This window comes from Lichtheimia ornata, assembly GCF_029851405.1.
Source record: "Lichtheimia ornata isolate CBS 291.66 chromosome Unknown scaffold00034, whole genome shotgun sequence".
In the NCBI taxonomy this organism is placed as follows: domain Eukaryota; kingdom Fungi; phylum Mucoromycota; class Mucoromycetes; order Mucorales; family Lichtheimiaceae; genus Lichtheimia; species Lichtheimia ornata.
The window spans coordinates 1-19,627 of record NW_026695354.1 but is presented as its reverse complement, the minus strand read 5'-3'; the positions used below and the strand labels follow the sequence as shown (position 1 = coordinate 19,627).

The 19,627-nt window shown below is 43.9% G+C and overlaps 10 protein-coding genes across 10 annotated transcripts; 4 read left to right on the top strand and 6 right to left on the bottom strand.

The window, feature by feature from the left end:
- Positions 1 to 225: 225 nt before the first annotated feature.
- Positions 226 to 2,357, top strand: O0I10_007136 (glutamate-tRNA ligase; the record flags this gene model as incomplete). Its single annotated transcript, XM_058487155.1, has 9 exons — positions 226 to 489; positions 553 to 625; positions 688 to 773; positions 834 to 1,004; positions 1,072 to 1,503; positions 1,563 to 1,723; positions 1,789 to 1,870; positions 1,937 to 2,054; positions 2,110 to 2,357. 9 exons carry the CDS (start codon positions 226 to 228, stop codon positions 2,355 to 2,357), a joined length of 1,635 nt encoding a protein of 544 aa, XP_058341970.1.
- Positions 2,358 to 2,494: 137 nt separating this feature from the next.
- Positions 2,495 to 3,772, top strand: O0I10_007135 (diphosphomevalonate decarboxylase; the record flags this gene model as incomplete). Its single annotated transcript, XM_058487154.1, has 2 exons — positions 2,495 to 2,533; positions 2,594 to 3,772. 2 exons carry the CDS (start codon positions 2,495 to 2,497, stop codon positions 3,770 to 3,772), a joined length of 1,218 nt encoding a protein of 405 aa, XP_058341969.1.
- A 106-nt stretch (positions 3,773 to 3,878) lies between these two features.
- Positions 3,879 to 5,646, bottom strand: O0I10_007134 (uncharacterized protein; the record flags this gene model as incomplete). Its single annotated transcript, XM_058487153.1, has 5 exons — positions 3,879 to 4,571; positions 4,645 to 5,052; positions 5,112 to 5,168; positions 5,234 to 5,324; positions 5,384 to 5,646. 5 exons carry the CDS (start codon positions 5,644 to 5,646, stop codon positions 3,879 to 3,881), a joined length of 1,512 nt encoding a protein of 503 aa, XP_058341968.1.
- A 295-nt stretch (positions 5,647 to 5,941) lies between these two features.
- O0I10_007133 (uncharacterized protein) lies at positions 5,942 to 7,393 on the bottom strand (the record flags this gene model as incomplete). The annotated part of the gene is made up of 6 exons (XM_058487152.1): positions 5,942 to 5,972; positions 6,052 to 6,178; positions 6,242 to 6,821; positions 6,884 to 7,033; positions 7,099 to 7,206; positions 7,262 to 7,393. The coding sequence occupies 6 exons, from the start codon at positions 7,391 to 7,393 to the stop codon at positions 5,942 to 5,944; spliced, it is 1,128 nt and encodes a 375-aa protein (XP_058341967.1).
- Positions 7,394 to 7,777: 384 nt separating this feature from the next.
- Positions 7,778 to 9,959, bottom strand: O0I10_007132 (uncharacterized protein; the record flags this gene model as incomplete). The annotated part of the gene is made up of 3 exons (XM_058487151.1): positions 7,778 to 9,057; positions 9,123 to 9,403; positions 9,475 to 9,959. The coding sequence occupies 3 exons, from the start codon at positions 9,957 to 9,959 to the stop codon at positions 7,778 to 7,780; spliced, it is 2,046 nt and encodes a 681-aa protein (XP_058341966.1).
- A 1,209-nt stretch (positions 9,960 to 11,168) lies between these two features.
- Positions 11,169 to 12,401, top strand: O0I10_007131 (uncharacterized protein; the record flags this gene model as incomplete). The annotated part of the gene is made up of 1 exon (XM_058487150.1): positions 11,169 to 12,401. The coding sequence occupies one exon, from the start codon at positions 11,169 to 11,171 to the stop codon at positions 12,399 to 12,401; it is 1,233 nt and encodes a 410-aa protein (XP_058341965.1).
- A 159-nt stretch (positions 12,402 to 12,560) lies between these two features.
- Positions 12,561 to 13,306, top strand: O0I10_007130 (uncharacterized protein; the record flags this gene model as incomplete). The annotated part of the gene is made up of 3 exons (XM_058487149.1): positions 12,561 to 12,960; positions 13,049 to 13,149; positions 13,220 to 13,306. 3 exons carry the CDS (start codon positions 12,561 to 12,563, stop codon positions 13,304 to 13,306), a joined length of 588 nt encoding a protein of 195 aa, XP_058341964.1.
- Positions 13,307 to 13,490: 184 nt separating this feature from the next.
- On the bottom strand, positions 13,491 to 14,605 carry O0I10_007129 (uncharacterized protein; the record flags this gene model as incomplete). Its single annotated transcript, XM_058487148.1, has 5 exons — positions 13,491 to 13,554; positions 13,616 to 13,848; positions 13,906 to 13,995; positions 14,058 to 14,135; positions 14,201 to 14,605. The coding sequence occupies 5 exons, from the start codon at positions 14,603 to 14,605 to the stop codon at positions 13,491 to 13,493; spliced, it is 870 nt and encodes a 289-aa protein (XP_058341963.1).
- Positions 14,606 to 15,156: 551 nt separating this feature from the next.
- Positions 15,157 to 17,066, bottom strand: O0I10_007128 (uncharacterized protein; the record flags this gene model as incomplete). Its single annotated transcript, XM_058487147.1, has 3 exons — positions 15,157 to 16,229; positions 16,294 to 16,868; positions 16,975 to 17,066. The coding sequence occupies 3 exons, from the start codon at positions 17,064 to 17,066 to the stop codon at positions 15,157 to 15,159; spliced, it is 1,740 nt and encodes a 579-aa protein (XP_058341962.1).
- A 211-nt stretch (positions 17,067 to 17,277) lies between these two features.
- Positions 17,278 to 19,084, bottom strand: O0I10_007127 (uncharacterized protein; the record flags this gene model as incomplete). Its single annotated transcript, XM_058487146.1, has 8 exons — positions 17,278 to 17,774; positions 17,833 to 18,079; positions 18,134 to 18,212; positions 18,270 to 18,295; positions 18,346 to 18,617; positions 18,680 to 18,741; positions 18,798 to 18,873; positions 18,952 to 19,084. 8 exons carry the CDS (start codon positions 19,082 to 19,084, stop codon positions 17,278 to 17,280), a joined length of 1,392 nt encoding a protein of 463 aa, XP_058341961.1.
- Between the last annotated feature and the right edge of the window lie 543 nt (positions 19,085 to 19,627).

Genomic DNA, 19,627 nt, shown 5'->3' with positions numbered 1-19,627 from the left:
ATCCATACATCATTTTACATGTGCAATACAATACATTTATTCAATTTCCTATATCAGCCTATCCATGTGAATGGGGGTTCGTATCTGAACAATGGGAGAAGGGATCATCTTGTCAAGTGGTTGTGGCAAGTCACGAGTCAATGGGGGATGGGGCGAGTGCCTTTTGCTTGGATCCTGGTTCACATTCTCCGATCCCAATCTTTATCTTTTGACGCTCCACAAACCATGCTTCGACTGTCAACTCGAATACATTCCACGATCGCTGCAACTCGACCGAGATTCCACGTGAGACTGTATACAAATGGAGTCGCTGAAGTGTCTATACCAACAACAACAACAACAACAAAACAACAACCTGTTCGAGTCCGTTTCGCTCCAAGCCCTACTGGACACCTTCACCTCGGTGGTTTACGCACAGCCTTGTTCAATTACCTCTTGGCCAAAAAGACAGGGGGCGATTTCATTCTACGCATCGAAGACACCGATCAGGTACCACGTTGGGGTCTGCTACTACTCTATGTATACAAGTGGTATTAAAAGTGCGCATTTTAGACTCGGCTAGTACCAGGGGCAACTGAGAAGCTTATTTCTGTACTATCATGGGCTGGCATCAAGTTGGATGAAGGTATAATAACAATAATCCCTTGTGACCCAATTGGAATTGTCACTTATCGAGATGCTATGTAGGCCCTGATGTAGGAGGCGCATGTGGTCCTTATGTACAATCGAAGCGAACCGATATCTACCGAGAACATGCCCGTCAACTTGTGGAGGTAAAGTAAATCATGGCATGGATGACAATAAGAATGGGGCATTAATGGATCACTACCAAGTCTGGTCATGCGTATAGATGCTTTTGTACTCCGGAGCGACTGGATCGTATCCGAAAACTTGGGCAAAAGACTGGAAACCAAATTGGCTACGATCGACATTGTGCACACCTTAGCGAGCAGCAAATCAAGGAAAACATGGAAAAGCAGCTCCCTTATACCATCCGATTAAGGGTAAGGATTGGATCATGGTTGTTGTTGTTGTTGGTCTTGATGATAATAACAAGAGGATATGATGTAGACACCAGAAGGCGAGACCAAAGTGGACGATATGGTGCATGGTCCAGTGACATTTGCCAATCGTCTTCTTGATGATAGCGTTCTCATCAAGAGTGATGGGTTTCCAACATACCATTTGGCGAACGTTGTCGACGATCATTTGATGGGGATATCGCATGTCTTACGAGGAGATGAATGGTTGCCTTCAACACCCAAGCACATCATCCTATACAATGCATTTGGATGGAGGTCACCTCGATTTGTACATTTACCCTTGTTGATGAAGCCTGGTGGTGGCAAGCTCTCAAAACGCTCCAACGATGCCTATGTTGAGCATTACATTGAACAAGGCTATTTCCCCGAAGCACTCAACAACTTTGTGGCTCTCCTGGGATGGAGTCCCCCTGCTGGTGGAAGCGAAATTCTCACATCCATGGACGAATTGGTGGATAAGGTTTGTATTTATAGGAGTCGTGGTAGTAGTAGGCAATTGTTCTTACTCACGACTACTAGTTTGATATTGGAGAGCTCAATGATTCTCAAGCGGTGGTGGATGTGAACAAGCTTTTATGGATCAACAAACAACATTTATTGAAACGGGCTGAAACACCTGAAGGGACACAATCCATGGCAGAACAATTGCATCCACTTGTAAATGACAAATTTGGAGACAAGTAAGTGCTTCACAAGACATCAAGGATGATGGAATGATGGATGCTAACCACTTCTAACTTTTTAGAGTTAAGGCATTGGATCCAAATGGCAAGCATCTTTATCGGCTAAGCGTGGATTACATTTCAAAAGTAATTGGTTGTGTAAAGGTAAGAGAAGAGAGAAAGAGAAAAAAGGTTACTCTTAGATGAAATGGCTCATTTATCTTCTATCAGGAACGCATTCGTTTAACATCCGATGTTCTTGAATACTGCAACTATTTCTTTGTTAAGCCTGACTATACTGCCGACGAGGCACAGACCTTGAAGAAGCGACTAAAAGCAAAGGCCAAAGGTAAAAATGGTGATCCTCCCTTACTTGAATGCATCGGCTAATAGTATTTTGATAGATCTCGTGTACTCAAAAGAAGCACGTCAAGGATTTGAAGCACTGGATCAATTTGACAGCGTATCTATTAATCGATATTGGAATGATTTGGCCAAGGAGAACGGTGTGAGTTATAATCAAGTGATGCCAACATTGCGATATGCAATTACGGGACGATCTGTGGGAGCCTCTATTCCATTAACGATGGAGATCTTGGGAAAATCAACCTGTTTATCTCGTCTTGAGGAGGCTGCTGCTTCAAACCAATGATGATTGCAGCAAGATGCACACTTTACTGCTTTCCAAACCTGCCATTCTTATTAGACTGACTCCGCTCACAGCTGTCAATAAACTTGGGTCGTTTTCTCGTTCCTTTTTCTCTTTCTCCACCGTCATTTCTTTCAACCATGAAGTCTGTCACTTGCACTGCACCCGTTAATATCGCTGTAAGTTACACTTATGGACTTTATTGTAGAATAAACACTCATGGGGTTTCGCGATAACAGGTCATCAAGTATTGGGGTAAACGCGATACTGAGCTCATCTTGCCCACCAACGATTCGCTCTCTGTCACCTTGTCGCAAGACATTCTTCACAGCAAGACATCGATTGCAGCTAGCAAGGAGTTCACCGAAGACCGCTTGTGGTTGAATGGCAAGGAGGAGGACATTACCAAGAATCGCCGCATGCACAACTGCTTCCGGGAGACGCGTGCCTTGAGAGCCAAGATGGAGCAAGCCAATGCCGACCTTGAGCCTTTGTCGACCTACAAGTTGCATGTGTGTTCCGAGAACAACTTCCCTACGGCTGCTGGATTGGCGTCTTCTGCTTCGGGTCTTGCTGCCTTGGTGTATACGCTTGCGCAATTGTTTGAATTGGATATCAGCACCTCTGAATTGACTCGTATTGCACGTCAAGGTTCCGGATCCGCTTGCCGTTCGTTGTTTGGTGGTTTCGTTGCATGGCAAATGGGACAAGAAGCAGATGGATCAGATTCGTTGGCTGTACAAGTGGCACCCGAGTCCCATTGGCCCGAGCTTGAAGCATTGATTTGTGTTGTATCTGATGCCAAAAAGGGTACTTCCTCCACCAAGGGTATGCAGAGCACCATTGAAACGAGCCCCTTGATGGCAGAGCGTCTTCGTTGTGTTCCTGGTCGTATGGATGCCATGAAGAAGGCTATTCACGAGCGTGATTTCCAATCATTTGCCGAACTTACCATGCGTGATTCCAACCAATTCCATGCTGTGTGCCTTGATACTTATCCTCCCATCTCGTATCAAACCGATACTTCTCGTGCTATCATGGCCCTTATTCATGAATACAACAACTCCTCCCCCGATGGAAAACTCAAGGCTGCTTATACCTATGACGCTGGACCGAATGCTGTCATTTACGCCAACAAGGAGAATATGCGCGAGATTATCCAATTGGTTGCTCACTACTTCCCTGGTACTATCGGCACTTACTTTACCGATCCCTACAAGGTCATTGGTGATGCTCCTCTTGGTCAAGACTTTATCCCCAAGGCTCACTCTACTTTCAATGAAAATGTGATTCCTGTTTTCCCTGCTGGAAGTGTGAGTCGATTGCTTCACACAAAGGTGGATGATGGCCCACGTGTTCTTGCCAACCCAGATGATTCTCTCCTCAATGCTCAAGGTCTTCCCAAGCGTCTTGCATAAACGTACTCTCATTTACAACAAATATATATTAATGTAGCACAATTCTATTCTTTTCTTTTACATATCATATCGTACAAATTAAAGATGCATCTTTGATGGCCAATTTTTAAGCAGTTGCCTTTTGTCTCTTTTTTAATATGGTAGCCTTGCTCATATCCAATGCAAAACCGCCTTGAGCTGCAGTAGGCATAGCATGATGTGTGGCTCTCATTCGTTGTTCGTCTTCATCTTCTTCATCTTCTTCATCCTCCTCAGCGAGTCCACCAAGTTGTTGAGCCTTTTCTTCGCCAATGCGTTGCACAGCATAAGTAATGTCGAGAATCTCCTTGATGGATGCCACACCGGGTGAAAAGATATCCTTACGTCGTCGGCTACCTGATGATGGTGTTGTGGTATCCATAAAGTCTGGGGGTATCATCGATGTGGGAGTTGAAGCGACGGCTGGTACCGAGATAGCAGGTGCCTTTTTTTGTGTTATCCATGGGTGGTTGAGAAACTCATCGACTGTGTATCGTTCATTGGGATCAACGCATAGTAAATGGGTGATAAGCTCCTTTGCCGAATCAGAGATAGGATCCCACCAAGGGCTTAGAAATGTGTATTGTCCCCTGGCAACCTTTTGCGTAAGTGCTGGAATCGATTCATCATAAAATGGAGGGAAGCCGCAAAGCATCGTATACAAGACACAGCCCAATGCCCACATGTCCACGCCCTTATGATAGCGTTGATCGCGTACAATCTCAGGTGCGGTATAACCCACAGTGCCACAAGGTGTCTTTGTCGCATCATCCCAAATCACCTAATAGAGATTACATCAACATCAACAATCATCATCATCTTCATACATGGTCATGTCGTCATTTCTTTCTTACCTTGCTCAATCCAAAATCAGCCACCTTGACACGTCCAATACCACCACCACCCACGCCTAGAGTGAATTCGCCTTCATCCACCTTGTCCTCATCAAACAAGTTCTGAGTCTTTTTGGATGGTATAATTGGAATAGGATCAAACAGGATATTCTCTGGCTTGATATCTCGGTGGACAATGCCGCGTTCGTGTAATTGCTGAATGGCAAGAGCCACTTGAATGATAACATGACGTGCCAAATCCTCGCTGAAATAGGTAAGCTTGACGATTTGATGAAAGAGTTCACCACCTTTGCTCAATTCCATAACGAGAAAGTAATAGTCCAGTGATTCGGAAAAGTGAACGAGTGCAACAAGGTTCTCATGCTTGCAAGTCTGCATGATTTGCACCTCTTTTAGAATAGTCGATCTCTAACAATGAACGCGTTTAATACATTACTCGCACCACCCCTTTGCCATATCCCATTTACCTCAGTGGCGCGAGTTTTCTTTTTGAGACTTGGATGAAGATGGGGAGTATTTCCATGCTATAATAAACAAACAACACCCACTTGTTAAATAATGTCCTTCAACCTCTCACGATAGCACTTACTCTTTCAAGCTCGTTCTTTCTAACCACCTTGATAGCCACCAATTGATCATTCGTTGTATCTCTGGCCTTGTAGACAATGGAGAATGCACCACTAGAGAAAGAAAGAAATGAGCTATATGCATACCAAAAGCGTTAAAACGCTCTACTCACTCTCCAAGCTTCTCAATAAGCTCGAAACGTTCTAGACCAGGATACACAGGCAATTGTCGTTTACGGCGTTGTTCAATCTCGATAACTTGCTTTGCTGTCAAAGTTTTGGCATTGTGTAGCTTCTTGGGCTCTGCCACAATGAGTGTTCTCTTGGAGTCGGTTGAGGAGGCAGGCTGTTGGGGGTGCTGCTGCTTTGTCAAGGAAGCTGACTGTGCATGGTCCTTTTTGTTTCCCTTGAATAGGTTCTTCAAATGAGCAAACATGAGATGTTTGAACAACGAGATGCCACGAAAAAAAAAAGTTTGGTGAAAAGGAAATATGGAAAAATGCGCTCTCGATATTTGAAACCGGATAAAACAGCCGTGATTCCCCGTTGCATTATCATACATAGCAACCATTTGTAACCATAATCAAATCCCAAAAGACATTTTGTATTTACAGGCATTGGTTTGCCTTTCTATAAAGGATTACGTGATGTTAATGATGATGGATAGTTAAGGGATCATGAGTGAGCAAGAGGAGGAGGAGGAATGATAGTAAAAGAGGGAGAGTGTGTTTTTAGGCGCCAACTTTCTTGTCCAACACATCACTAAATCATGATAGGTTAATCAACATCTGTGCGCAAAGTTACACACACACTTGTGTGTTTAAAAAAAAAGAACACTTACCGGATGGTCTTGACAATGACCTTGTCATCAGGGAAGGCAAACTCTTCCAAGTTCTTGGCATAGGGTGTAGGGACATCAGCACCAGCGACACGAACCATGGGAGCATCCAAGTAATCGAATGCATCAGCTATCCCATGTATTAGCGACCAAGATCTTATACACATATACACGTAAAGACACGCCTACTTACATTCCATCACTTGAGCAGCGATTTCTGAACCAACACCATAAGAGGCCCAACCACCTTCGACAGTGATGAGACGGTTGGTCTTTTTGATAGATGCAGTAATGGTATCAACATCCAAGGGACGAATGGAGCGCAAGTTGACGACTTCAACGGAGATACCGCTCTTTGCCAATTCCTCGGCAGCCTTCATGGAGAAGCCAACGGAGCGAGAGTGGGAGACAATGGTGATATCCTTACCCTCACGCTCAACCTTGGCCTTACCAATAGGCAAGACGTAGTCAGAAGAAAGAGCCTCAGCCGACATGGGATAAGAGACACCATATTCAAGCTCGTTTTCGAGGAAAACAACAGGGTTGGGATCACGAATAGCAGCCTTCAAAAGACCCTTTGCATCTTCAGAGTTCCAAGGAGAAATGACCTTGAGACCAGGGACAGCACCATACCACGAGGCATAGCATTGAGAATGTTGAGCAGCCACACCGGCAGCAGCACCATTAGGACCACGGAAGACCATAGGCACAGTGACAGTGCCACCCGACATGTAATGGGTCTTGGCAGCCGAGTTGACGATTTGATCAATGGCCTAATAATCATCATAATAAGAAACATGAAGAGTGGTGGTGTTGCTATTGTTTACTTTTTTACCTGCATAGCAAAGTTGAAGGTCATGAATTCACAAACAGGCTTGAGACCGCTCATGGCAGCACCCACAGCCAAACCAGCAAAGCCGATTTCAGTGATGGGGGTATCAATGACACGCTTGGGACCAAACTTGTCCAAAAGACCTTTGGTAACCTAATGTCGGAATAGGTTGAGTGTATTTTTCTTTGTATGTTTTCCCGACTTATCCCAAATAATACCTTGTACGCGCCGTTGTATTGAGCAACTTCTTCACCAAGAAGGAACACCTTTTCATCACGAGTCAACTCTTCCTCCAAAGCTTGGTTCAATGCATCACGCACGGTCATCTATACCCATATCAATATCATGGATCCTATTATCCACTCCTTTCCTGTTCCTTACTTCGACAGCGCCGTTCGAGTTGAAGCGTTGTTGTTGGGCTACAGCATAAGCAGAAGACAAGGCAGGCTTAAAGGCACGTTTGGCAGTAGTGGCAAGAGGTGCAATGCGGTTCAATGTTGTAAGCAAAGTCATTTTGAACAAGAAGAGGAAGAAAGACAACGAGTTCTATCAGTGGGCTTGTGGCGTACTTGGATGATGAGCGGGCTGAAATTTAGTTCCGGCTTGTTCCTACAAGTATACTCACTACCCTTTTGAGGAACGAGCTATCATTTTGGCTGGCTTCATTGTCACACTTTTTATGAAATGATATCGAATGGACTCTTTATGAATGTACAATAGTTATTAAACGAGAAAAAGAATAATGAATCGGCGGATAATGATGATGATAGTGGTGATGAATAATAGAAAATGATGCAAATAGTGTGGTCAGCGGTGCAATAATGGCTGAAATATGATGGTGGCGAGGGGTTACAAGGTGTCATTCTTTTCTCGTAAAAGGGGGGTGGGTGTGTGGGTCTAAACATCGCCTTTTCTGTAAAAGCTCAAAGGGACATTGTCTTCTTCATCAGATGAACCGGTATTGCTGCTCACTGAAGCACGTCGCTCATATTTCTTGTTGTTGTTGTTGTTGTTGAGTGAGGGCTTTTGAAAACGATTATTGGATGATGGTGATGGTGCTCGAAATGATGCTGCTTCGTCTCCTTCTTGAGGCCATTGGGTATTGTTGCTGGTGGTAGATTGTGTGGCCTGAGGATTGATGATGGATAAATACCAAAACATAAAATTGGAAATCACCACTTGCTGATGCAAAGGACGGCGTGGATTGGCAAGTTTCATATGAGAGAGTCGATAGATGGCACGTTCAACATGGATGGGTAAACGATAGCTGTGGATAAAATGTCTAGAGGCTACCGTGGTTACACTGCTGGTTGCTGTGGAAGATGGTGGGGGTGGAATAGGATCTTTCTTAGTCTTTTTAGACTCTTTCCTTCCTGCTGCTGATGATGATTTGGATAATGATCTAGAGATGAATGCAGCCAATCCACGTTTCTTGGTGCCGGTGGTGGTGGTGGTGGTTGATGTTGATACTGCGCCCATGGAATTGACTCGTGTAAGTTGAAGGGATGCCTGATCTTTGTGCTTTTCATTATTGGGTCGTCGCAATGAACGTCTCTTTTTCTTGTCACCATTCAATAATGCACCAATCCATGACATTTTCTTTTCACTCTTTTGAGGAATCAAATCCGATGCTGATCGTCTCAAGGTCATTCTTTTGTTATCCAAAGTCGATGGCTCGGTGGTAGTGGTGGTGGTGCAAGTCGTATCATCATCATCCTTGGTTGTAGCACTTGGATAAGATGAATCCGATTCTGGTTCCTCGGGAATGGCCGTTGCCATGGTCGCCGTTGCCTTGGCAACCTTTTTATCATCGTCTTCATCATCATCCATAAATTTCAATAGCTGTGATTCAGCATCATGCACACGTGATAAGATGCCATGTTGTGATTCTGATGACTCGAGGCTCGCATTGCCTAAATCAATCCACTCGCTCATACTAACGGGATGATCATGCAAATTAACGGCTTCAGTTGGTACATGGCCCATGCGATCACTCGTATCCTCAGCATGTCGTGATTGTTGTTGCGCTCGTCGGCTACGTCGTCTATCAGCATTGCCTTCACTAGCCGTTCGTCTAGCTGATACTGCAGAGCGACGTAATAATGTTCGATGATGCGTTGGTGGGGCTAGTATAGGAGAAGAATCGATTTCTGTTGGGTGCCGATCAAATGCAAAACCTGCTAAACAAACGTTTTAGATGAATACAAAGCATACACCCTACTTGTCATATGCACACACATACCATCCTTGCCCTGTATTTGGGGTAACTCATAATCCTTTGGACTTGTAGGGCTATCCTCTCCGCTGCTGCTACTCGAACTCGTGGTGCTGGCACTCGTGTTGCTCTCTTTTTCATTCTCATTGTTGCTAATGATATTCGCATCATCGTATGATATTGATCTCGAGAGCTTGGATTTTTGTCGACGCACTTTGGATTGCTTCATAGCCGGCGTTTCACCATGTACTTGGATCCAATTAACAAACTCACTCGGTGCAATCTGTGGATGCTTGTGTGCAGGCACCCTGATAAGATAAAGTAACATAGTGAGTATAAAAAAGGATTGAAAAGCCACGTTGTGTGTATATGTACGAACCATATTAAATTGGGTAAGTTTGCCATCACTTCCTTGACCTGTGCTTCTGCATAAGTTTCATCTTTTGGGTGGCCGTGCGGAACATGTTGGCCAAGGCGCCCGACATTATCATTGGCTGAATTCGTAGTGGTTGCTGGCTCGACAGTAGTGGTGGTAGCAGTAGTAGTAGTAGTAGTAGTGGTGGTGGTGGTAGTCGTATTAGATTCGTCACTGCTGCTATTCGGCTTTACGATTGTTGCATCTCCCTTGTCCTCCTCCATGGCCTTCTTATCCAAGTACTCTGAGAGCATCATGGCAAAATACACACCCGAATCGGATTTCTTGGTGACACCATCATTTTCAGGTTCGTTTCCTGCAGTGCTATAAGCGGCAACAGGCGGCGAACTTGTCATCTCTGATGGCAACGATCGTTCAGTCAAGTTATGGCCGTCATTGGAAGTGTAATGTTGTTGACATTTGGCGACGTGAGTAGTTGTAGCAGCCATAGTGGTTGTGGTGGTTGAAATAAAAGTGCTCGCTCGGTTGCAATATCGAGCTTAGTGGGTTGGCTGACGGTGCTTATGTTATTGGTATTGAAAGAAAAGAAAAAGACAAGTAGAAAATTTGGAAGAAAGGAAAAGAGTGGGAAATAAAAGAAGCACACTCTTTACCTTAGAAGGGAACGAACAAAAGGAGGGGATGCTGTGTGAGAGAGAGAGGTGCTGCTGCTTCTGCTGCTGCTGCTGCACATGGGGCAATATTGAGCACTCGTCACAGGTTAAGCTCTCGGAGTCCAAAGCATTATATTGGCTATGTAATTCCAGCTTAGCCGCGATGGATACAAATGTGGCTCGTGTATTATCGATAGCGCCTTTTGGTCATCATGGTATGTCTTTTGCCTATATAACGTTCACAGAATGTTGTGCTGTATAAGGAGTTCCCATTTGTAGTCTCAGGAGAATAGCAACATCTTCCCCGTGTTGTCTTGAAACAATGCAACATAGTCTTTATTTTTATATGGGAACATGAATGTAAGCTACTTGTATAGGGTATAGGGATGAAATAGACATGGTTTTATAAAAAGGTGGGACATTGGCTATGTGATACAGAGAATTATCTATTGCAGTTACCCTCCATTTTAGTGCTACAGTCCGATCTGGGAATGAAGTCATCCTTATGCCAGCTATTGAGTTTTTGAACGGCTACTATAATAAAAAAGAGTTGTTTTACATATACATCACTTGTTGAAGAGAAAGAGGATAGCTAGCTATAGGTGTACATGAAGATGGGGATGAATGGAAAGTGGTTCTCCAAAAAGTAATACCACCTAAGTCACATGACGATCATTTGGAAAGTTGCTTCAATGATGATAATAGTAATGCCTGGAACTGATGACATGGTTCAAATAAGAATAGCCAACTTGCCTGTTGTTATTGACGTTGGGTCACTCGTTGTTACGATAGATGCTATCTTGGATTATAAATAGTCCTTGTTGCTTGATGCAATATGATGGGGTCGAGCCCACGGATATGCTACCTGATGATGGCACTAGTCGAAGAAAAAGAAATCGATGCATCTCTACAATGAGCAGACGAGGGTCATGTTGTGTGGCTTTACAATGTGCCAAGTGTGGCGTCGTCATTGTTATTGGATGGATGGACTTACCAAAAAGAAATCTGACAACCACCGCAATTGTATCTCCACTTTTTGCTCGTATGGTGAACAACCGTTTTACTCGGCAGTTGACGCTCGACACCACAATCGAGGGCCAAATTAGACATCGGCGTAAACTTTCCAAGGATCTCTTTTTTATTGATGTCCTACTTGACAATGGCAACAAAGACCAGATTCTATTTCGAAGCGATGACGGCTCTTTGACTCGAGAGGGTGTGCAAGATATCTATCGTTCTGTCAAACAAGGGGATGTGGTGCGTGCTGTTGTAGGTCTTCCCACCGATCCATCCGAATATGACAGCAAGAGTTTCAACGTATGGCAATCCACAGCACCTCTCATTGTGATACAACCCTACACTGATACCAAGACATTTGTTGCCGATCCTCCTTTGGGTAGCAGCGGTCCCAAACAAACAATTCGACGTTGGGATGGATCACAAAAGGCCAAGTCTGAAATGTATTGCAAGTATTGGATCAATCAACGAGAGTGCGTTCGCTTGCCCAATTGTCCATTTTTGCACCCAACGGAAGAAGAGTACATGGCTGCACGAGAAGCTTGGATTGAAGAAAGAATGGCTGCACGCAAAATTACAACACACAACCCGCATGATCCTCACACTTCAAAGAAATCACATGCTCAACGTGCTATGGTCTTTGCGCAGTGGATTCATGAGACGTTTGGAGATTATCTATTATCGGATCAAGTGCGCCGTGGTGTATTGGATATTGCTGGTGGCAAAGGCGACGTATCCATGTTCCTGAGCCATGGATACAATATCCCGGCAACCGTGGTAGAACCGGAGACAAGGAAACAACCTCGCCATTGGTACACGCGTTTACGTAGGCTCACTTGTAGAATGGTACGAGGCGAAGCTCCCGATTGTACGGTACCTATGGAAGAGAAATGGCCTTATGATTTGGAACCTACATACCTAGCAACATTGATGAACGATGCCTTTCTCGAGAATTATCCTGAGGTGGTTGAACAAGCTGGGCTTTTGATTGGTTTGCATTCAGATCAAGCGACTGAACCTATTGTTGATGCTGCTCTCAAAATGGGCAAACCTTTTGCTGTCATTCCTTGTTGTGTATTCCATCATGAAAATCGGCATCGACGTTTATCCAATGGCAACGAAGTCGTCACCACTGAAGATTTTATTCAATACTTGAGCGAAAAAGATACCCATGGACAAGGTGTCATTGAAAAAGCCTATCTTGGTTTTGAAGGCAAGAATGTCGTGCTTTTTTGGAGACCTTATGTGACATCACAATAGACGTAGTTGTTATAGAGATTAATCATAGTAATACATCATTTGACATTCATTCTTGATATACAGTATTGGGTCACGTGAATAGAGAGGTTGTCTTACTCGAGCTAAGTTGTCGGGGATCCGCACGTGGACTCCATTTCTTCCTCACACACACACACAACCATGCTCCACACCGCTCGCATAATCGCCACAAAACGTTCCGTTCGACCCCTTGCATCGTTGACTACAGCGCGTCGTTTCTTACAGGCAACCTCGTTCCGACATGAAGAAAAGACAATCAAGATCGCCAACCAAACAGTACCCGCTGAAGCACCAGCTGATGCCTCGTCTCAAAGCACTATGGATCTCTTTGTCAACATGTTTGATCGTGGACCGAATGTTGGCGTGGAAGTTATTACCAAGGATGGCTTCGTGCTCTCAAACAATGTACAGATACGCAATCCTCTCGTCTTATTGAACGGCTCGGCTTTCCTATGGCAGGTGCCCCAAGATGCATTTCAATTTGACAAGCCTATTTCACTTGATGCATTTAAAATCTTCGAGGTTGCTTCACCAAAGCCAGGTATGTCGTTGCTATGAGATTGGATGCAAGGATCGTTGCTATGAGATCGGATACAAGGACAATACACTGATACATGTCATCTCTATAGAATTGGTATTACTCGGTACAGGCAAGAACTTTACACCAATCCCGCCATCCATCCGTGAATACTTTTATAAGCTTGGAATCCAGGTTGATCAAATGAACACGGTAAGCAAGAGCTGCATAGTGCGTGTGTATGGATGAAAGTGGATATTCACATCCTATGGTTTATAAATAGAAACATGCAGCAGCTACGTACAATGTGCTTGCAGAGGAAGGTCGTCGGGTAGCAGCAGCTTTATTACCAGTAGAATCCAAACAATAAATCGCCACATCCACTAGAAGCCCATCATTGTTGACCCCCATTCATTGTTGATCCAGCCATAACATTGTATTTATAATATTTGTTTTACTACTGAAGAAGAAGAAGAAAGAGGACAGCTAATGTGTGCATTCGCGTAATGATGATATACAGCATATTGGAAAGGGTATCGTGAAAATAGAATCCATCATCGCATTTCAAAGTTTCCAAATGTACGATCGTCCACATGTTTGAGAGAGAGCTCCTGATACCTAAAAATGCAATCGTGTTATGAATGAATCAACTACATCTTTACGTCCTCCTTTTGCTTACCATTCTCTATGCTGGCGGAAAAAGTAGTATCCTTTGATCTCGTCAGTGGATCGTTGATAGCAGATATAGTAGAAACCAGCAAAACTAGCGCCATCAATGTTGTTTACGCGATGATCCGGTACAAGAAAGTGCTCCTTCCAACGCATATAGACAAAGTCTTCATCATAAGGGTCGTAGCTGAATCCATCGTCATTAAAGTTCTCTGCGTATTTCTCAAACGATGGGAATCTTTTCTATAAAACAAGTTTAATATACATTCGCCATCATCATGGAAACATCAAGTAGCTTACCCAATGGGATGCATCAATATTCTTGTCAGCCTGCCATTTGCGTGTGAGAAAAGAGTATTTTGGACCAATGATTTCAGCTTGAAAGAAAGTCTAACATGGAAACAAGTGATTGTGAGGAAGAAGAAAAAAAGGAGTATCCTATGCCAACTTACAGTCAACTCGGGATAATCGGATGTTAAGCCGGTGATATTGAGATAGCCACATAGCGTGCTTTCTTTCAAATCCACATGCTAGTCAATGATAGGATGATGTTAGATGATCCTTTCTCTTTGAGACAATGTAGCCTACGGCTTACTTGGATATCCACAGAGACTTCATAGCTTGTTGTTCCACAATGCTGCATCCCTTTGAAGCATGATCCAGGGTAAAGTGAGCCGAGCCGAGAATTCGGTAGCCGTTCATTAGAAATATCGACCCACACATCGCCTTCTTTCCGGCTCGTCAACAACATGCTGCTAGGACTGGCTTGGGATCGACTTGTCGAATGACGATCGCACTTTGCACGCTTTTCGTCAATAGTGGTAGCGGTGGGAAAAGCTAATCCCGGTTTATGCTGGCATCCGGCTGCATCAGCACTGCATTGTGAACAGCCTGGGGTGGTTGAGGAGGAGGGTTTGGCAGCTGAAGGTATCTGATGTGGTTCTGTAAATGTGGAAGTGGGGGTTGTAGAAGATGAGGTACTTGCAGAGGGAATGGGCATGAGAAAGTTTAGAGTAAAGAAAAGACGAGAAATGAAAGTCTCCCTCGCATGACAGGGATGGTAAGCACCCAACACATTCTCATTGGATGAAGTTAAAAACACTTTTCACACACACTCACACACGTACACACGCGTAGCATCCACCCACACACATATACGTAATACATTCAATGGATAGCAAATAAAGGGCTATTTGGTACTTTTAAAGTGTCTTTATGCATATTGCGCACGGTTCAATTCTTTCTTCTTTATGCAACGATAGTCGGCGGCATTTGAGTAGGAGGATGAGGAGGAGGATGGATGGGTATACCCAGCCACACCTTTTTTGACTTGCATACATACATACACACCTTGCTGGTATCCAATTTGCTTGGCTGACATGGTGTGTAAAAATCATGCTGTACTACATTGCAAAAAGAAACACGTATTTTTATCTTTGATGATGACGATGATGATGAAGGAAACAAGAGGGCTATCCTTGAAAGGTAAATGAACACGCAGGGATAGAATGTTTTATAGTACATGATGTGAGTAGACAATGAGTATCAAATCTATGTGTTGCCCATGAACAAAGACACCACGAGGTATCCATTTAGACCAATAAGCAATAAGGAGATGAGGCCAGCAACGATACCACTAATGATACCATTTTCGTATTGCAAGGGCTTTGGCCATTCTTTTAAAGGAATGGGAGTGAATGTTCGAATGGTGGATGCTGTTTCGTTCTTGTCATCCTTTAGAGCATTCGAACGCAATGCACGTGGAAGAAATGACAGATGATGAGATGGAATTCTGGGAAATAGGCGATCGATCCAAGACAATGTCACGCGATTTGCATCCGCTTTCTTTTCACCCTGGACGTCATGGACAAGATCAAGCTTCATGATATGCTTGCGTGACGTAAAGTAAACAAGGGGTACCACTGCAAATGGTAATTGAATGCTGAGAGCCACTTGGGATGCCACCAAGAGTTGATTCAATCCTGAACGACCAGCGATACATGCAGCGACCAAAGCAGGGGCAATAGCTACCAAACGTGTAACAATTCGTCGTACCCAAGGACGTGTTGTCATTCCAAGAAATCCAGCCATCACCACTTGGCCTGCCAAGGTAGCTGTAATGGTAGAAGATTGACCAGCACACAACAATGCCAATGCAAAAATAACACCAGCTGCAGGTCCCAAATACACTGAAAGGAGATGATGTGCTCCAAACAAATCATCCACAACTTGATTTTGACCTTCAGGACCATAATAAAAGTTGGCACTGGCTACTGCAAGAATGGCACAGTTGACGTAAAAGGCGAAAATGAGTGCAATCACAAGATCGATAAAGCCGTAAACAAGGTTCTCGCGTAATGCTTTTCGTAGGTATTGGCGCAAACGATCCATGTTGTAATATCTTCCATTTGCTGTTTCAGAGTCATCCATGTTTACAACAGAGGCATCACGCACAATGTTATCGTTCGTTGCTGCTGCTGATTTTTCATCAACCATTTGACGTGTGGCACACTGGATGACCCACTGGCCTGGTTCCACTTCTTCAACTTCAGGGCGTTTTGATCTCCAAGTACGGCAGCGTGATTGTACAATAAAGCCATGCAGGTAAAGGTTATGAGGCATCACTATAGATATGAACATTGATAAGGGGGTATTGCCGATATACACTATACTTGGTCATCCATTTACCTGTAGCACCAATAATGCCGATAGCCACATATAGACACGATGGATCCGTAAAGATTTCCCGAGTAGGAACGTAGCCCTTGAGGACATCGATAGCGTTGGCGTCTGATTCAGCAAGGATGATACTCAAGCAAATGCCCACTGCTAGAACAAGGAACATGACAAATGTTTCAAAAACACGGATCACACGCATGGAAGCTGTTTCAGCTTGGCCTGAATTGGGTTCTTCGCTGTAGAACAATAGGATGATGAAGACATCGGCTGCCGTGATAGCAACACCAGCAGGTAACGGGAGACTTGGGAATAAGAGATTGAGAGCAATAGCACTACCGATCACTTCGGCCATATCCGTAGCAATGATGGCAAGCTCCGCCAAGAGGTAAAGGAACAAATTCAGGTACTTTGGAAAATAACGACGAGAAGCGGATGCGAGATCCATGCCAGTGACAGTCCCCATTCGTATGGTCATGTTTTGTAAAAAGATGGCAATGATATTGGAAAGCAGGATGATAAACAGTAAACGGTAGCCGAATTGTGATCCACCCTCCATGTCAGTTGCCCAGTTGCCAGGGTCAAGGCTATACGGAGGAAGCGGTAGCAATAGCGGGGTAGCACACGTGAAACGAAAATGGGTGGGTGAGTAGGATGATTGATTGATTGATTGATGATGTGCAAAAGTCTTACTATCCAACAGCCACCATGAAACCAGGGCCGATGAATTTGGTGAATTGGCGAAAGCATCCACCTATTTGCTTCACCAGACGCGGGAGTCGCATGGAAACAGAAATGTATAAAAAAGGGGAAGAAAAGGGTGGAATAATACAATTACGGAACGTCTCTTTTTCGCTCTTTTGTCTTAGCCGTTTGTCCGACAAGGGCTACACGAATCTTCCGATCAAGTACATCTTGGCCCAACAATAAGGTACAGCACACACACACACACACACACACACACACACAATCAATGACGTCGTATGATGATGATGACTAGTATCTTGATATTAATGAATGGGTAACCTTGTACTTTAAAGCTAGACATATGGTTCCTCCAGCAACATACACAGCGCCAATGAACATTTGGATTCCAATGTACCCGCCATGAGGTGTTGAAGCTTGAATAGCAGCAGCGATGGGTGTCCCCATGGCCGAAGCAGCACTTGCAATGAAGAGGATCGCTAGGCCTGGTGCAATCTTGTCGACGCCAACAATGCTACCGGTTACTGGTGCAGCAAACGTATAGTATGTACCGCAAGTGAATCCCCAAAGGATAGCATACGCCAGGAGTATATCATAGCTTGTTGCAAATGGCCATATGAGGAATGTGAATAGACCTGCCAGCATGGACGCAATCGTAAAGGTGTTGAGGGGTCCAATACGATCAGCTACAAAGCCAAACACGAGACGACCAACAGCATTCATTGCACACATGATACCAAGCAAGTTGGATGAATCCTTATCATTGATACCGATATGTGCAGCATATTCTGGAAACATGGTTAGTTTAGCTTTTTGGGTGACACTTTTATGCAACCAAAGACTTACTTGGTAAATAGAACATTGGTGTCAAATACCCCATGAGACCCACCACAGCCCCCAAAAGCCAGATGTTATAATCGATATTCTTCAATAAAGATGGCTGGATTGGTGATTTGATAGGCAAACGTTTACGTTGTGATCTTGGTATCCGATCTTTCACTAATAGCGTTCCAAGACAACAAATCCCAAACGATGTTAAGCCGACAATACGAAACGCCCAAGGAAGACCATATTTCTCTATCAATGAGCTTGCCTGCAATAAAGTGTTATTATATATCATCATCATCACACATCGTCTTGAACCTACCATTGGGCTCAATGCCAAACCTCCTAAGCCTGTTCCAGCTGAACTAATCCCCATTGCTGTGCTACGTCGTGTAGTAAACCTTGTTGTTCATGTCGTTAATAACATTAGCATAATACAATTTGATGTCTTATCTTACCATTGAGGAATGACTGATGCTACAGACTTTTTGAAAAAGTTAGCATACATTAAAACGAGGCAAATCCATTATTTACCATGTATACAAATGAAGCTCCTAATCCAAAGAGTATCCCAAATGAAAGATAGAGCTGCCAAATCTCTGTGCTAAAGCCAGCCAAGACAATGCCTGCACACATCAATATGCTACCAAGTCCATAATTGAAACGTGTACCATAACGTACAAAAAGGACGCTGAGTGGAGTGAAAATGTTGAGACACACATTAGCTGTGGACCCAACAGTCATCAGCTCGATTGTGCTTGCTTTGCCCTGAAGAATGGATGTGGCAAATGCTTGTGAAAATACACCTACATCGAATCGAGTGTGAGTCTTCTTCATCTTTCTGCTGCTGCATGGATCGATAACTCACCCCAAATCGTGGAGACGCCGAAAACAACAAAATTGCTCAAGAATCCTGCAGCTGCTACAACCCTAACCATATGCATCAGGGTTACGCTAACAAAAGTGTCATTCGATAAAACACTCACCAACCATAACCACCATCAGGAATATCGGCTAGCATCTCTGGTGGTGGCGGCTCAACAATACTTGCAACATCCATATCTATTTTAATTACCATCATCATCATCATCATCATCAGCTTCCCGCGTTTTCTCTACAGCATTCCAGCAATTCACTTACAGCTATCCACCCGCCTCAGATCCCAACAAGGATCATTTTTTTCAACGTCCTTCTTATTCATGTTCTCTTGAAGGCTTTTACATTTGTCGATTGATAAAACGGTAGCGTTCGAGTCTGCCCCGGAATCATTCATGGTAAAGGATCGATTCATGATGCTGTGGGTATATAGAATGTATGTTTAGGATAACTGGGATTTGGCGGATTATGTACAGACTGGGAAGAGAAGCAATTTTTTGCTCCAACCATTGCCCTTGTTCCACTTTAATGTCGCTCTGCTGCTGGTCAATGTGATTTACCGAGGATATTACTTGCTCTTACCATAAACTTTGAGCAGGAGCTTGAATCGACTTCCGTTGTCGGTCCGTTGGACCGGCTTATCATTTTCTCGTCGTTTGACATGTTCACACACATACACACACACATCCAATAATCCTCTTTTCATTCTTCATCATTCTCATCCAAAATACTGCTTTCTCGAAACGTTTAACAATCTCCAGGGGCGCCCTTAGTAACAAATCTCCTGCATTCACTTTTACAATATGCAACTTCAATCAAATTTCTTTCTTCCTCCCCCACAAAAGAAGATAACGACCCTGCTTATCTGATTTCTAATCCAAAAGGCCAAAAACAATGTCGTAGGTCATGTGACCACGTGACCTAGCTTTTGCTCGTTCCT